The sequence below is a fragment of the Macaca fascicularis genome, chromosome 7 (assembly GCF_037993035.2).
Source record: "Macaca fascicularis isolate 582-1 chromosome 7, T2T-MFA8v1.1".
In the NCBI taxonomy this organism is placed as follows: domain Eukaryota; kingdom Metazoa; phylum Chordata; class Mammalia; order Primates; family Cercopithecidae; genus Macaca; species Macaca fascicularis.
The window spans coordinates 19,341,707-19,356,974 of NC_088381.1; the positions used below are offsets into that span (position 1 = coordinate 19,341,707).

The following is a 15,268-nucleotide window of genomic DNA, read 5'->3' on the forward strand; positions in this document are numbered from 1 at the left end:
TTAAAGAAAACCAGTTTATTTTAAAAAGCTCTAAATGCCCTGTGCTTGGTCCCTGGTCAGAGAAAGAGGTCTCAAGAGTTACTGCCTGCACAGGGGCTGAAGGTACGGGGTGGGGGGAAGTCAGGTTTCAGTTGGTTGAGTCTTACCTCATCTGTTAGGCTTTTTTTTTTTTTTTTTTTTTAGGGCAGTCTTGCTCTGTCCCTCAGACTGGAGTGCAGTGGGGCCATCTCGGCTCACTGCGACCTCCGCCTCCAGGTTCAAGCAAGTCTTGTGCCTCAGCCTCCCGAGTAACTGGGAGTACAGGCACGCACCACCACGCCCAGCCAATTTTTGCATTTTTAGTAGAGACGGAGTTTCCCCATGTTGGCCAGGCTGGTCTCGAATTCCTGACCTCAAGCGATTCGAACTACCTCAGGCCTCTCAAATTGCTGGGATTACAGGCTAGTCTCGAATTCCTGATCTCAAGCGATCCGCCTACCTCAGGCCTCTCAAAGTGCTGGGATTACAGGAATGAGCCACCACAGCCGGCCTGTGTTAGGCATTTTTAAGGAGATGGCAGTCCAGCTCCTGGTGATAAGAAAATGTAGACTCCCAAGATTCATATTTTTTTCTTCGTAAGTTAAGCGGAAGTCATTTGCCTCTGTCATGAGTTCCAAGACCACAAAGTTTTAAGAGCTGCTGGGATAGCAAATGAGGCTTGAATTCTGTGTTGACAAGCCCACACACCTCATTTCATTTAGTATCCAAGAGATAAACACCACCTCTTCTACTTCAGGACGGACATCTTGGCTTTTCTGCCATAATCCCGAATCAGGCCAACTCTCCTCCTCCTCAGATTTGTGTGGTGGGATGCCAGGCAGCGACATCCTTCTTTCACAGAGCAGGAAGTCTGACTGTAGACCCGGCTACTCCCCAACCAGTGAGGGTCCGCAGTGGGCACTTCGGCCTCCTTGTGAGGCGGGGGTCCAGGGTTTTGGTGAGATGCCCCAGGCAGGGCCACTTCTCAGCCCTAGCTCTGGGCCAGCACAGTGCCCCGGTTTGGCTGCACCAACTCACAAGCTCTCAGCTGGGGTTCTGGCAGGGGGGGCTCGGCTAGAAACAGGTTAGACAGTGTTGCTAATTCTTCAGCAAAGTCCTGGAATATGTAGAAAGATGAGGAAAAAGGCAGCATGTAATTCTCAATGGCTCATCCTTTTTCACTGAAGACCACAACCTGGCTGGCTACATTATTTTTTCTCAACTGCCCTCCACACTGAAATGGACATGAAACCTTGTCTGTTAGGACTCTGGGAGGCTGAAGTTATGGCAGGGAGTGAACCCTGATGGGGGAGGCACAGGCTTTACCAGTTTTTGAGTACTACTGAGTGCATCTACTTCCATCTTGAAATTATTAGTCCCATTAAAAGATGAATTATTTTGCCCCAAATTAAAAATCCACTTAGTTTGGCCCCATCACTTGCTTCCTTTCAGGACAGATGGGATACGTAACATCTGTTCTCTCTACACGTAAGACAGGAGACTCCTTACCCCTGGCCACTGGGCCTGGTGGAGGCTGCCCAGGCAGGCCTCTATCTCCATCCTTCCCATCAGACCCTTCTCCACCAGCTCCCGGAGCAAGAATAGCAGCAAGTCCCACTGCAAAACACACCGAGAAGGTCAGGGTTGCTAGGGGGATGGCAGAGTGACCCTAATGACACACATTGAGATCTCAAAGGACAGAGCTGCTGAGAAGAGACTTGAGATGGATAAATGGAGTCCATTTCTGTGTGGAACAGAAGAGGGAAATAGAGCAGCTCATAGTTTGAGGCAAGGGTGGTGCATGTCCGGAGTGTGACTGCAGAGGGCTGAGATGCCTCCTCCTCTGTCTGACTCACCTCCCTGGGCCTTGTGTCTGCCAGAAGCCCCACGTTTCTTGGGCTCAGCAGCAGCTGCAGCGGAACTGGCCCCTGAAAGTCTTCCTTCCACAAGGAAAGCAGCATGTGCAGAAGCCTTCGAGCCTGCCCTCTCTCCAGCCTGTACTGTGCCGGGGGACCTAGGATGGGAATTTGGTCTGCAACTGTGGAAAGAGAGGAAAGCGAAGCTTTAAGAGATGGGGGCAGGCTGGGCGCGGTGGCTCACGCCTGTAATCCCAGCACTTTGGGAGGCTGAGGCGGGCGGATCATGAGGTCAGGGGTTCGAGACCAGCCTGGCCAACATAGTGAAACCCCATCTCTACTAAAAATACAAAAATTAGCCGGGCGTGGTGGCGGGCACCTGTAGTCCAGTTACTTGGGAGGCCGAGGCAGAGGTTGCAGTGAGCCGAGATTGTGCCACTGCACTCCAGCCTGGGCAACAGAGCAAGATTCTGTCTCTCAAAAAAAGAGAGATGGGGATGGAAGAGGGCTCTGTTTCTAATCTTGCTTGTACCCAACCGTGAGATCTAGGGGGTCAGGCAAGAGAGGGATTTGATGGAAAGGAGCCATACCGAGGAGGGAAGCTAACTCCACAGAGCACTTTGCCAGATGCTGCTCAGCAGGTGGGCACAGGAACTGCAGTGGGCGGGGGAAGAGAGAGCATAGGTATCACCACGCTTACTGCTGCGAGAACCAGCGCTAAGCCAGTGTGGCTCTAGTTATCAGGTCTCACACGAGGACAAAGAAAAAAGCAGCCCTTGAGTGGCAGATGCCACATCTCACCTGGCGGCACCGCAGTGTCTGGCCCAGCTGGCCTAGGAGCTGTTCCAGATGCTCTGGGGAAACTCCCTCGTCAGGGTCCCGTGGCCCCACGGCCAAGGAGAGCACGTCCTGTGGAGAGCAGGGGGAGACATTACCCTGCGCTGGGGACCAGGATGCCACAGAATTTGGCTTGGGACAGGGATCGGCCAGTGGAGAGAGGCAGAATAGGGCCCCAGGGTATGGTGAGTGAAGCCAAGTTGCCCCTAGGCCTGGGACTTGGGCAGGACAGCACAGCCAGGGGAAGCACCACGTGGACAACGAGAGAGGGAACAGATGGAGGAGGTCAGCTGAGGGACAGCAGGCTGCCACAGCATGGGAAACGTCACTCAACTTGGGAGTAGCTAACCAACTGTAGCTACTGTAGTAGCAAACTGTAGCTAACCAACTCCCATAGGGCATCTTATTCTTGAAGCATGTAAGGAAACTGGCCTATCAGATACCGTCTTAGTATCTTCTGTCTCTGAAGCCTCTGTTCATCTTCTCTGGAGAGCTGAGTTTTCAATGCAGAAATCCTCTGCATATTGACAACCAGTATCAAATGGCCACTAAGCCTCTCCCTCCTACATCATCTCCATTTTTAGTCATTGCACCTTAGTCCCTATTCCAATCTCTATTCCTAGATCATACCCTAAACCAGAACCAGACAGTAAATATTTTAGGCTTTGCAGGCCATAAAGTCTCTGTCCCAGCTATGCAACTCTGCTGTTCAGTAGTTGCACAAAAGCAGCCATAGACAGCTCGCACACCAACGAATACGGCTGCATTCCACTAAAACTTCACCCACAAAACAAGGGGCAGGCTCGCTTCAGTCCATGGGCTGTTTGTTGACTCCTGCTCTAGACAGTCCTTGAATTTTAAAATCAAGTTAGGAGAACCAATGGTTTATTCTTACTGCCTATAACTAAACGAGCATCACCTCTCGCATAGAACATTTCTGAAATTGTCTCCAAATACTGGGCGACTGCTTCCTAGAGACTCATTTGCTATCAAACCATTCACCACCCCACTCTCATTGCCATCTGCATAATAAGCATTTAGTCAAAAATGTCTTATCTACCCTTTTCCCCTTTTGGATGATTAAAAAATCAGAGTGACAATTAGGAAAACCATTCAATTCAGCTCTGCCCTACCTAACCCCATTCAGTAATGAGTGAAATGGGGACTAGTGGACAGCACAGACAGCTTCTACATAAAAATCCTGGAGCTGATGTGAGAACAGCAGGGAGAGGGAGCAGGGAAGCCAAAGGGAGTAGGGTAGCCGTGTACTTTGATCTCGGAGATGAGGTGGGAGGGGAGGGGAGCATGGTGCTCACAGGCGCGGGAGCAGCCCCTCCGCTCCCCCCGGGCAGCAGGTTCAGGACCCTGGGCTCGAAGTGTGCGACTCACTGCTGCTTTCACCTCCCTCCTGATCAGTGCTGCGGGGCAGAGGGAGAATGGGAAAGGAATCACGGGGGAGCCCTGCACAGGCTCGCCATGCTGACCCACGCCTGTTGCTGTTTCCTCCTGGCTCTCGGCCCCATCTCCCCCAGAATGCCTGCGACTCTCTGCCAGTCCACTTTTTAAACACTCGATTCAGCCATTCCCCTCTCCTGGACCTTACCTGTGATATTGGCTGATAGCCAAGCACAGGCTTTCTCTGTTGCAAGCCCCACAGCAATGTTCTCTGCACTGCTCAGAACCTGCGAACCAGAACTAAGAGTCAGGGGCTAGGGAAGGGCTGGGTGCAACAAGGGATGCCAGAGTTGGGCACCGACCCTGCCCCCCACCACCAGCTTCACACAGCTGTGTCTGCACACAACTACTCCGTGCACCTCTCCCACAACCGCCTGGCCTGCTAGCTGCAGGCCTCCCTCCCACGTACGGCTGCCGGGGTCTCCTCTGGAAGCAGCGCCCGCACAGCCCCAGGGCTCTTCCTTTGGCAGAACCTAAAAGGAGACAGACGGGGTCAGTGGTCTCTGGGTATTTCAGCCTGGCTGTAGAAGTAAATGCCCAGAGTGCACCAAGCATCTGGTCTGGGAGGCTGTACCTTGGAAGGAGGCACCGTTTGCCCTTCCGCCCCACCCCGGGTGCCAGAGAAAAGAGAAGCCCAACTGCCAGCCCCACAGCATCATACATGCTCCAAACTTAGGTCTGGATTTTGTGCCACAGAAGGCCTACAGCCAGTGCAGGGCTTACAGAGGATGGGGGCGAGGAGAAGAAAAAAGGAGGCGTGGAGAGACGGGAAAAAAGAGTAAGTGTGAAAGCGGAAAGAAAAGACGGAGAAAAGCCAAGAGGAGAGTGGATCAAATGGACCAGCGCTGCTTACTCCCGCCCCAGGGCCAATGCCTGGGCCCCGTGGGGGCATAGCTGGGAACACAAGATCTCCAACAGTTGGGCTGGGTCTCCCCCTTCCTCTCCCTGTGTCACCAGCTGCTCTTGGAGAAGTGACTCTGCCTGGCGCACCAGATCTGCCACCAGTGTGGCCCTGCAGCAGGGACAGCAAGGTGGGGGTGGTTGGAGGGTTAATCGGAAAGGGGCTGCACATTAAAGGGAACGTGTCCGCCACTTCAGCCCCACACCCGCCCTCTGGCTGACCTCCTCAGCTTAGCAACTGAGGAAAAAGGGGAAAAAATGGTAGGGCGATGAGACCAGGATCCTTAACCCACTCTTACTTGATATGTTTGACACAGTTTGATCCAATTCTCTCTGCCACAAACTCTACAGTCCGGCGCAGGGAGGGTGGCTGGTTGTGGAAAAAGGCCTGGGCGAGCCGCGCCTGGCGGGAGAAGGGAGAGGCAGCGAGGCTTCCTCCGACCTCCCCCCACCTCCCCACTTTCCCCAGTGGCTGTCTCCGCCCTGCCCTTACCTGCAGCCCCTGGCTGGTCTGGGAAGGCTGGGCTCCCAGGCCGGTGGTCGTGGTGGGGGTGATTTTCCTCATGAAGCCCCCACTCCGTCCACTGCTGCCTGACACCCACAGCGCCAGCAGTTTCCGGAGCTCCCCTGCGTCAGTAAGTCCGAGTTCTCAGTTCCAGCACCCTCTCCCCAAGTATCAGAATTGATTTGTGCAGTCAAGAGGCTCAGACACCCAGGGATGACTATGAACGGAGCAGTATTCGAGGGAGCTGGGCCAGGGGGCGCCTTCTGGGTGCTCATGGAGGGGGCAGACCAGGGGCCCTGCAGGGAGATGGGTGCTTACCGATGTAGGGGCAGCAGGTGTAGAGCAGCTGCTGGTCCACCACAGGCGCGGCGTCCTGGGGAGAACAGGCTGGGGTCGGTCAGGCTGCCCCTCCCCCAGCGCGCCCAGGAAACAGGCAGTTGGCAGGGCGTTTACAAGGGTTCCATCTGCCCCTGGCCGGGCCTCCCCACGCAGCCCACTTCCTTTATTCCTGAGTTTCCCATGGCTCTGGCTGGACCCCAGCACTCACCAAGCCATGCTCTGGGGCTACTGTGTCCACCTCAAAGGCATCTGAGGGACCCTCTTCCAGAAAGAACAAGTCCTCAGGGACTGTGGGAATCTGGCAAGACAGGAAGACAGTCACAACTCAGGTCAACTTCAGAGACCCCCACCCCACCCCACCCCACCTCTTGCATGGTCCCAGGGAGAAGGTGCCAGCTTCAAAGCAGCCTCCTCTGAGACAATGGGAATCACCAGGCCTTTCCTGAACCTTTGTCTTCCAGCCCTTGCCTCATTCGTACTCGGACATTTGCCCACTCCGCATCTTCAGCTGCAGAACCACTCCCAACCTGGACCCTCACTCTGCCCACCTGGAAAAGCCAGCCCAGGACAGCAAGTAGCAGCAGCTTGTTCAGGAAACACATCTTCCCCTCACTCTCCTGCGACAACACCAAGCTCCTGAAACAGTGGGCAGTACACAGGATTGAGCAGAAAGGGGAAGGGAATGGAGGAGGCAAACGCTGTCACTGGAGGCTGGCTCGCAAAAGCAGAACTAAAAGGGACTGGGGCCATGTCGGCAAGCAGGATCCCCCCAGCGCCCCCTCCTGCATGGGGACTGTCTCTTGGTGGGGCCACCTCGGGAACAGCATGAAGCCAATGAAAGTGCAGATGATGTCCCACCATCCACCTCAGGGGAGCCAATCCTGCCTCTCCCAGGGCTCAGTTATGGCCGGGGCACCACACACACACGCAGACTGCTCGACCCTCTTTATTAATAGCAGGCTTGACCAATGTCCCCTGACTCCCAAGTCCTTTCGTCAAGCCTTAGCCTTGTTCCACTCACCGGTGCAGGCGCAGCAGGAGAATGAAGATGTCCCGGTAATAGTCCAGCAAGGGAACAACATGGTCAGCAAAGGAGAGAAACTCCACCAGCCAGGGCACGGTGAGCACCGCCCGGCGGGCCTGCAGCCCTCGCTGCAGCAGAGTCCGCACATCCAGGACCGGAGGGACCTGGAAGGGCCAGAGCTCAGTCAGGTGGGTCCCTAGGAAGGGCTGGGAGGTGCCCTCTAACCTGCCTGGTTTCCAGAATAGCCAAGGAAACCAGTCAGCTTCAGTGCCTGGCTGGTCCTCCCTGCTCCCTCCTCACCAGAATCCCCCGCCCATTCACCTGGCTCCTGAGGGCCAGAATGGAGTCCTGAAGCTCACCGGTCGGGGGAGGTTCAGGCCCCCGGTATGGCAGGAAAGCCACAAAGCCCAGGAATTTAGCCAAAAGTCTCAGGCTAAGAAGCACCACAGCAAACTGCCTCCGCTCACCCTGCATGGAATCAAGGGAAATAAAAGGTCCAAGCATGAGGCTTCTAGAACAATTCCCGGTCTGTTACAAAATTCTTCTTCAACATACTCCCTTCCCTCCTGGGTCAGACCCCATGATTTCCCTTGTTCTGTTTTCAGACCTGCCAGTCTACATCTGACTCCCCGTCTTCATCACTGGGCTCATGCTGGGGCAAGGCCAGGCCATTGAGCTCCCGGATCTTCAAGCTCAGACTGTCCATGAGATGCTGGTTAAACTGGAAGCTGAGAAGGGGTGGGTGGGGCATAAGTACTGGAAAAGGTACAGGAAGAGCCAGAATCTAGAAGGGGCACTCCAGAGGGAAGGGAGCAGCCGGACAGACAGGGAGGCCCAGGAGCAATGAAATCACCCACATGGGTGACAGAATAAGTGCAATGAAGCCAGCAAGTACGAGCTGGAAGGAGCCTATCTCCAGGCAAAGGAGACTGGAGAACTATTTACCCTTTTGGGAAGCCAAACCTTTCCTGGCCTTTGCCCCATTCCTTGCAAGACACAGCGGAGCCTACCTGCTGGCACTAAGGATGAAGTCCCTAAAGAAGCCTTGACAGCCTGGGAAGGTGGGGGGTGGGCAGGGCCCCCCACTGCTCTGAGGAGCCATAAGCCGTTCCTGTAGGCGCCACAACCGCCCCAGCTTGTCAGCTCCCAGCATACTCAACACATCTGGGGCCTCACCCAAGACGGTGCCCCCAGCACCACCAGGGCTCTGACACATCTGGGGTGGAAGAGGAAGGAGAGAAATTAAAAAATCAGTAAGTGGGAGGGAAGGACTGAACAAAAAATGAGAAGTAATGAACATTTAAGGAATGCCAACTGTGTCAAGTGCTTTAGATTTTCTGAGGTGTGAATTACAGTATTGTTTCACAGGTGAAGAAACTGAAACTCCAAGGTTAAGCATGTGCCTAGGGTCACTAGAGCTAGGATCTGAAACAAAGCTTGATTACTTACTAAGCCTGGGCTCTTTACCACAGCACAAATCAAAGGGAAGGCAGCAGCAGGCTGGGGGAGGTGCAGGGCCCAGGACATGTCAGAGAGTGTGCCCTGGCTTTTCTTTGGCCACTCGAGTTTCAGCCACTCCGCAAGGAATAGAACTCTTGTTCAAATTCCAGCCCAGGACCTGCCAGGCTGTCCGCCCTATCCCAAAGTGCAGCCGTTACGTGGCTGCCTATGATACCTGCTGTTTCATGTCGATTAATCTCTTGCTGGGGCTGTTACCTGGAGTAGTTGTTTTTGGAAAAGCCGAACAAAGTGGCTGTGGCTGCAGGCTGCAGACAGCTGGCCCATCATGGCCCTGAGGAATAGAAGGCGGGAATGAAGGGTGTGGAGAGGAGAGGGAGAGGGAGAAAGATCTCAGAGAAGCAGCGAACACCTGGACTTTCCAGCCCTTTACCAGGGACTTGAGCAGACCTCAGCCAGAGCCTGCCTGCACAGGGACACTGAAGGCAAGGGACACTCCCTCAGCACCAAGGTCCTCTGAGGCTAGAGGTGCACTTAACCCAACGAGAAATCATGCCACCCTCCCGTCTTCAGCCACACTGACAGGCGGCGAGCTTCATGAGCAATGTGACTGGACTGGGGTTCGCGTGCTGAGCCCAGGCATCTACCTACACAGTGGCCAGACTTGCCCAAACTAGAGGATGGAGAAGATGGAGGCTGGATGTGTCTAACCAGTGACTTGGGCCAAAAAACCTCAAGCAGCCTGGGGTGAGAGCTTTGGACTTTCTAAGCAACTGCCACTATAGAACAAGGATAGGAGACATCCCTTTCGAGTAGAGGCAGAGTTATCAGTAACTAAAGAGATTTTGGAGGCTAGAAGAAAACAGCTCATGGCTGGAAGGAGCAGGGGAAAAGCCTTCCCTCCTCCATCCCTCCTGCCACCGACCAGTACTGAGCTACTCATTGCCAGGCGCAAGACAAGGTCTGAGCACCCACCTGATTCTGCTGCCCAAGCCCTTCTCAAAATCCCAGCCAGGCTCCTCATGGTGATCTTCCCACTCTCGCAGCACCTCATAAAACACATCCCTGACGCATAACAACACCTGATCAGCCGAGGCACTCACTCCCACCAGTGCCTTCCCACCCCTGGAAGAACTGAGGACAGGACTATCCACAGCCCACCCACCACTTTTTTTTTTTTTTTTTGGAGATGGAGTCTTGCTCTTGTCACCCAGGCTGGAGTGCAATGACGCGATCTCGGCTCACTGCAACCTCCGCCCCCTGGGTTCAAGCGATTCTCCTGCCTCAGCCTCCGGAGTAGCTGGGATTACAAGTGCCCGCCACCACAGCTGGCTAATTTTTGTATTTTGAGTAGAGACGGAGTCTCACCATGTTGGCCAGGCTGGTCAAGAACTCCCGACCTCAGGTGATCCACCTGTCTCGGCCTCCCAAAGTGCTGGGATTACAGGCAGGAGCCACCACGCCCACCCGGCCAGCAGCCCTTTTTTAATTTCTCCAGAGTTCTCTACATGATGACAGTAGTGCTACAGACCAGCAGCACACTACAGGCTTCATGTACTTCTGTGGGCAGTGACAGTTCATCCTGGCACATTCTTGCCTGAGAACCCCGAGACTAAAGCCATACACCTGTAAGACGGCTGGCTAAGCTCCGGGGTTCACAGGCACGCAAGAGAATGAAGCCAGGTGGTCCCTATGATGGCCAGCAGGAAGGAGCTGGGAGAACTAACCCACCACCTGTTAGTGCCAAACTCCTAATTTCTATGAAACCGAAACAGCTGCCTCTTCCAGAAAAATGTCATCTCATTCCCTCCCCCAAAAGTCCCTTTTCTTATCACCTCTGTTTTTTAAAAGTATGAAAGGCTCGGTCACTGGAGAAGTTGGCACGATTGTCAGTCTCTGGCTGAAAGGAGACAGCTTGAGCAGAGGGAGGCATTGCCAGAGAGACCTAAAATACAGCAGGAACATTAGGAACCGCAGGGTCATGCTGAGACAACTTCTCCCTCTTATTCTTGCCCAGAGTAAGCTCACATTACACTTAAGTGTCGTCAGCAGGGTTGCCTGAATTTATGAAAGCTAGGAAGGGTTAGGTCCAGGCTAGTGGGCATCTAAGTTGGGGTCACTACCTTGGCAACACTGCCCTCATAGGCAGCTCGAAGGCGGCCTTGCAGAGCTGGTGAGAAGCACAGCAGCCGCTCATTCTCAGCCAGCAGCTTCAAGGTCCCTTTGTCCAGGTTGGAAAGAACCCTGCAGGGATGAGAACACCTATGACTGAGACCGGAACACAGACTGCAAGCAGGAAGCAAGCACCTGCACACCACACAGAGGATCTCTAAGGCATGGTGCAGGTGTGCGAGCCCAGATATGTCCTGCAAGGTCGTGGGCCAAGGATCAAAGACAATGAAAGTAAAGGGGAGGATATCAGACTTTACAGAGCAGGGACCAAGACAGCAGGACAGGTACATTACCCAGAAACCCAAAGCTCAGCTGCCAAGGCCACAGGGGTCCTTTTTTTTTTCTTTTTGTTTGAGATGGGGGTCTCTGTCACCCAGGCTGGGCTGCAGTGGCGTGATCTCACTACAGCCTGGACCTTCCAGGCTCAGGTGATCCTCCCACCACAGCCTCCTAAGTAGCTGGGATTACAGGTGCACTCCACCACATCCAGCTTTTTTTTTTTGTAGAGATGGGATTTTTGTAATGTTGCCCAGGCTGGTCTCAAACTCCTGGGCTTAAGTGACTGTCCTGCCTCAGCCTCTCAAAGTGGTGAGAATGCAGGCGTGAGTCACCGCACCTGGCCCCATCTCATTCTTTTAGGTACTACATTCATAGCCTTAACACAAAATGAAAGATTACAGGTAGGAGAAGGTCCAGGGCCACTGCCCCCGTGTTAGCATCAGCATAGGTCCCAAGCAGCCAGAGAGCTAAGCAGATGATAAGAATGAGGCCCAAATGCCTCAGCCAGGGAAACTCACTGAAAGTGACACTCCAAAACCTGCACTGCAAAGAAGACACAATCGTGGATGCTTTGGAACAGTGGACTTTCCAGGGAATCTAGAAGGACAGTACCAAACTGTCAGTTAAGAACGGTCCTGTTTCTAGACCCCACGTCTCAAAAGGAGGCTTGCTCACTGACCTAGGACACCTGGACTTAGTTCAGGGTCACTGTCCTTGGCAGTCACCATCCTCCGGGCAGTGAGCAGCTGAAAGACGAAGAAAAGCTCCAAGAAGAGGTTTGGTACGAGGTTCTCTAGATAGATACAAAAAGAAATCCCATGCCATGGGGCACCACTTGGAGCCAAGGTTCAGTTCCAGGTGCCTTACCAATTCTCTTACCCAGCAGTTCTACAAGTATCTCCACTCCAGCTCCCTCTGCTCTCACTCACCAGCAATGCACGAGGAGTAAACAAGGGCTACCAGCTCCAGGCGCTGGCGGGAAGATACTCTGGCAGGGTCTGCAGGTTCATCTGTGAGGCTTCCTGCCCGGCTGGGGAGGGGCGACCCCAGTTCTGGGGTGGGACAGGTAGGGGTAGGTGACTGCTGCAGCTGCTTAGAGCTATGGGAATAAAGAAATTTCATGAGCAGTCAGCTTGGCTCCCCTGCCACGGCGACACTCAGGTCCCTCCAGAGAAGATACCAATAGCCCAGAAGACAAACCCAGAGTCCCCAAGAGGGAAATCAATTTCAGGGAAAACCCCTGAAGATCCCCCATAGCGAGGAAGCCGACATCCCCAGGAGCGGCCAGGCCATACCGCTCCTTCCTGAGCATCTCCCGCTCCTCTTGCAGACTTCTGCACCCTGGGGGAAGGCCAAGGCCCCAAGGGCTAGTGTCCAGGGCTGAGGGTTGGGAACTGGGGACACAGCTGATTGGGGGTGAGGTGAAGCAGGTCTTGGGCTTGGAGAGTGACCGCTCTTCGCTCACCGGAGTTGGGTTGATCCTGCGAGAAGGCTTCGTCCTGCTGAGAGTAGCCACAGGTTTTTCTCAAATTCCTATCTTCAAACATCCCCCCTCCACAACCGCAACAGCTAGACCTCTTGCAAAAAAAACCCCACAAAAACCCTCGCCATCACCCCCAGCCTCTACTCATCCTCGCGCTCCACTGCGGAGCGCCGAGCCCGAATGACTGACTCCCCCAGAGCCTTCGTGGTACCCATCTCCCGCATGAGAGCCGAGTCTCACCCTGCAGGGCCGGGGGGAACCGAGCCTACGGGAGGGAACTCCTCCAGGTTGCTGAGGTTTGGTGGATCAGAGAGCGTGAGGCTGGGGCGGCTGGGGCTGCCAGAGCCCCTGAGCCTCCGGCCCCCGGCTCCGGGCAGGTTCTCCCCGCTGACCCCCTCCTCCAGGCCGCGGCCTCCACGCTCGCGGGCCGGCCCCGGGCCCCGCCTCCTTCCCCCGCGGCGGGCCAGAGGGGCCTCGGCGGCGGTGCTCGCGGCCTCGGTCGGAGGGAAGAGCTGGCTGCGCGCCCCGCGGCTGCCCCGCGACGGGCCTCCCGGCCTCCCTGGCAAGGCTGCCGAGGCGCCCGGGGCCTTGGCGGGGGTCGGGGGCCCCTGCGGGAGGACGCGGCTGCTCTGCTCCCTCAGGAAGTTCAACAGGAACGGTACGAATTCTTTCCGCAGGGGCCGGAGTGAGCTCAGCGCGGCCGCCTCCCCGGGGTTATCCTAGGGCAGAAGCACAGGCCGAGGGGCGAGAGGGTCAGCCGCCGGCCCGGGGGCTGTGAGCAGCGGGGGCCGCGGGGCGAGCCTCGGGTGGGCGGCCCGGGCAGCGGCGCCCAGTTGGAGCGCACTCGGCCCGGCTTGGCAGCCCGGCGCCCTCGGGGAAGGGGACTGAGGGCTGGGCTCCCTGCGGGAACCGGCTTCGGGTCAGACCTGGGGGCGTGTCAGCGCTGTTACCTCCGAACCCCGGGTGCTGCGCGCGATCCACCGCACGACGGCTGCGACCGACACCTCTTCTCGCAGCAGCGACTCCAAAACGGCCGCCATCCCGGTCCGGGCTCTCTGGGGCGACTGCGCAGGCGCCGGCGCGCCACGGGCGGCCAGGGAGGGGCGGGGCCGGCGGCGGGGAGAGACCGTTGGGTCGCGGGGCGGGGAGGGACCGGCCTGGCGGGGCGGGGCCGGGCCGCGGGGCGGGGCGGAGCTGGCTGTTGCCCAGGCCCACGGTCAAGGCCTCGCTGGGTCCTCAGCCCGGGCCGACAGGCCGGTTGCTGGGAGGCGAAGTGCGGATCGCAGCGCCTGGGGAGGCCCACCTTGGCTGCCCGCCCTGGAGCGACCTGAAGGGAAGGATTCGAGCTGGGAGTGGGGCTGCCGCGGGTCGGACGCCCCTCTGGGGAGACCGAGGAGCCGGGAGAGAGGTAGAGGGGAACAGAGACAGCCACCAGCTTCTATCTTCTGCTCTAAGCACATTCCTTCAAGAGTTTAAGTTTCCTAGATCCAACTGGCACCACCCCAGAGAAATTATAAAGTTAATCCAATCTTTCATTTTGACTTTTTCTCAAAGGCCGATTTTTCAATCCCTTGGCCGAGCAGTACCTATCGGCTTTTCAGCGCTCACCATCAACTGATTGACCATTTAGGACAGAATTATTTCTAGGAGGTTCTTAATAATCTCCAAGCCAGAACCCTTAAAGTGCCTCGGACCCCCGTGCACACAGAATCTCTTGTATGTAGCTTTATTTACTTAAATGGGTTTACATGAGGTTAATACTTCAACTATTTTGCAGTTTAGATGTCAGTAAGTATATCATGGTTAGCTTCTGGGAGCTTGAGGGTTTTTTTTCCTTTTTTGTTTTTTGTTTTGTTTTGTTTTTGAGACAGGATCTTGCTCTGTTGCCCAGGCTGGAGTGCAGTGGCGTGAGCAGGGCTCACCACAGCCTTGGCCTCCTGGGCTCAAGCAATCCTCCCAACTCAGCCTCCCTAGGGCTACAGCCCAGCTAATGTTTTGGCGCGGAGGGGGCAGCAGATCCAAAGTGCTGGGATTACAGGCGTGGGCCACCACGCCCAGCCTGAGTAATTTGTTTTAATCTCCTTTAATTTTATTTTGAGATGGAGTCTCGCTCTGTCGCCCCCAGGCTGGAGTGCAATGGGAGGCCAAGGTGGGCGGATCACGAGGTCAAGAGATAGAGACCATCCTGGCCAACATGGTGAAACCGTGTCTCTACTAAAAATACAAAATTTAACTGGGCGTGGTAGCTCGTGCCTGTAGTCCCAGCTACAGGAGGCTGAGGCAGGAGAACTGCTTGAACCTGGGAGGCGGAGGTTGCAGTGAGCCAAGATCATGCCACTGCACTCCAGCCTGGGTGACAGAGCGAGACTCCATCTCAAAAACAAAACAAAAAAACCCGAGAGAGCATTTTGGAGGTTGCTGTTTAGTGAGAAATCAAGCAAGGGAATCCAGGCGGAGAAAACCAGATGGCACTAACATTCCAGGTCAAACCAAACCAGGAGGGGTGAGGCAGTGCCCTTGTGAATGCCTCCTGAGAGTTCCTCTGGTTCAAAGGAAGGTTAAAGGTGGAAAGATGAGGGTGGGGGTGCAGGAATCTCTCTAGTGGTAGAAGGGATATTTCCTACGGAGAAGGAAAAAGTACCTCCAGCCAGACAGAATAATGGACTAAAAAGGAGTTTTTAATATTTTAATTTTATTGGAGGAAAACATCTCCTAACATCCTTGCACCCTGGTTTCCACCTGCAGGGACACTGAACGCCTAGTTTCTGTTCAGTCCTGGGCTGCTTTTTCCAGGGAACTTCTAGATGTGGTACTGCATTTACAGTAACACTGTCTGCTCCCAGTTGATCTTGTAACATCTGGTGTATTCAATAACTTTATTAAATTAGAAAAATAATATTTTCCACTTTTGAAATCCAGACCATCACACAAATAGAACTAGA

At 55.1% G+C, this 15,268-nt stretch overlaps 1 protein-coding gene across 14 annotated transcripts; it reads right to left on the reverse strand.

The window, feature by feature from the left end:
* CDAN1 (codanin 1) lies at positions 1–13,392 on the reverse strand. 14 transcript variants are annotated; one of them, XR_012414841.1, is made up of 28 exons: positions 13,253–13,392; positions 12,567–13,045; positions 12,139–12,345; positions 11,773–11,942; positions 11,523–11,636; positions 11,362–11,440; positions 10,516–10,636; positions 10,228–10,337; positions 9,368–9,457; positions 8,651–8,726; positions 7,945–8,150; positions 7,542–7,662; positions 7,294–7,402; positions 6,932–7,098; positions 6,459–6,546; positions 6,119–6,208; positions 5,890–5,944; positions 5,560–5,693; positions 5,366–5,469; positions 5,020–5,178; positions 4,576–4,639; positions 4,315–4,393; positions 4,028–4,129; positions 2,676–2,783; positions 2,465–2,528; positions 1,875–2,056; positions 1,528–1,635; positions 1–1,135 (listed from the first exon to the last, which is right to left on the reverse strand). XR_012414841.1 is itself a non-coding variant. In XM_005559315.5 (28 exons), exons 1-28 carry the CDS (start codon positions 13,364–13,366, stop codon positions 1,010–1,012), a joined length of 3,684 nt encoding a protein of 1,227 aa, XP_005559372.2. In that variant the 5' UTR covers positions 13,367–13,392; the 3' UTR covers positions 1–1,009. The 14 variants fall into 14 exon arrangements, 7 of the variants coding, with proteins under 7 accessions (XP_005559372.2, XP_005559371.2, XP_045253174.1 ...); XR_012414838.1 differs by having other exon boundaries at positions 7,256–7,402; XM_005559315.5 differs by having other exon boundaries at positions 3,981–4,129; positions 7,256–7,402; positions 12,139–12,342; positions 13,277–13,392.
* Between the last annotated feature and the right edge of the window lie 1,876 nt (positions 13,393–15,268).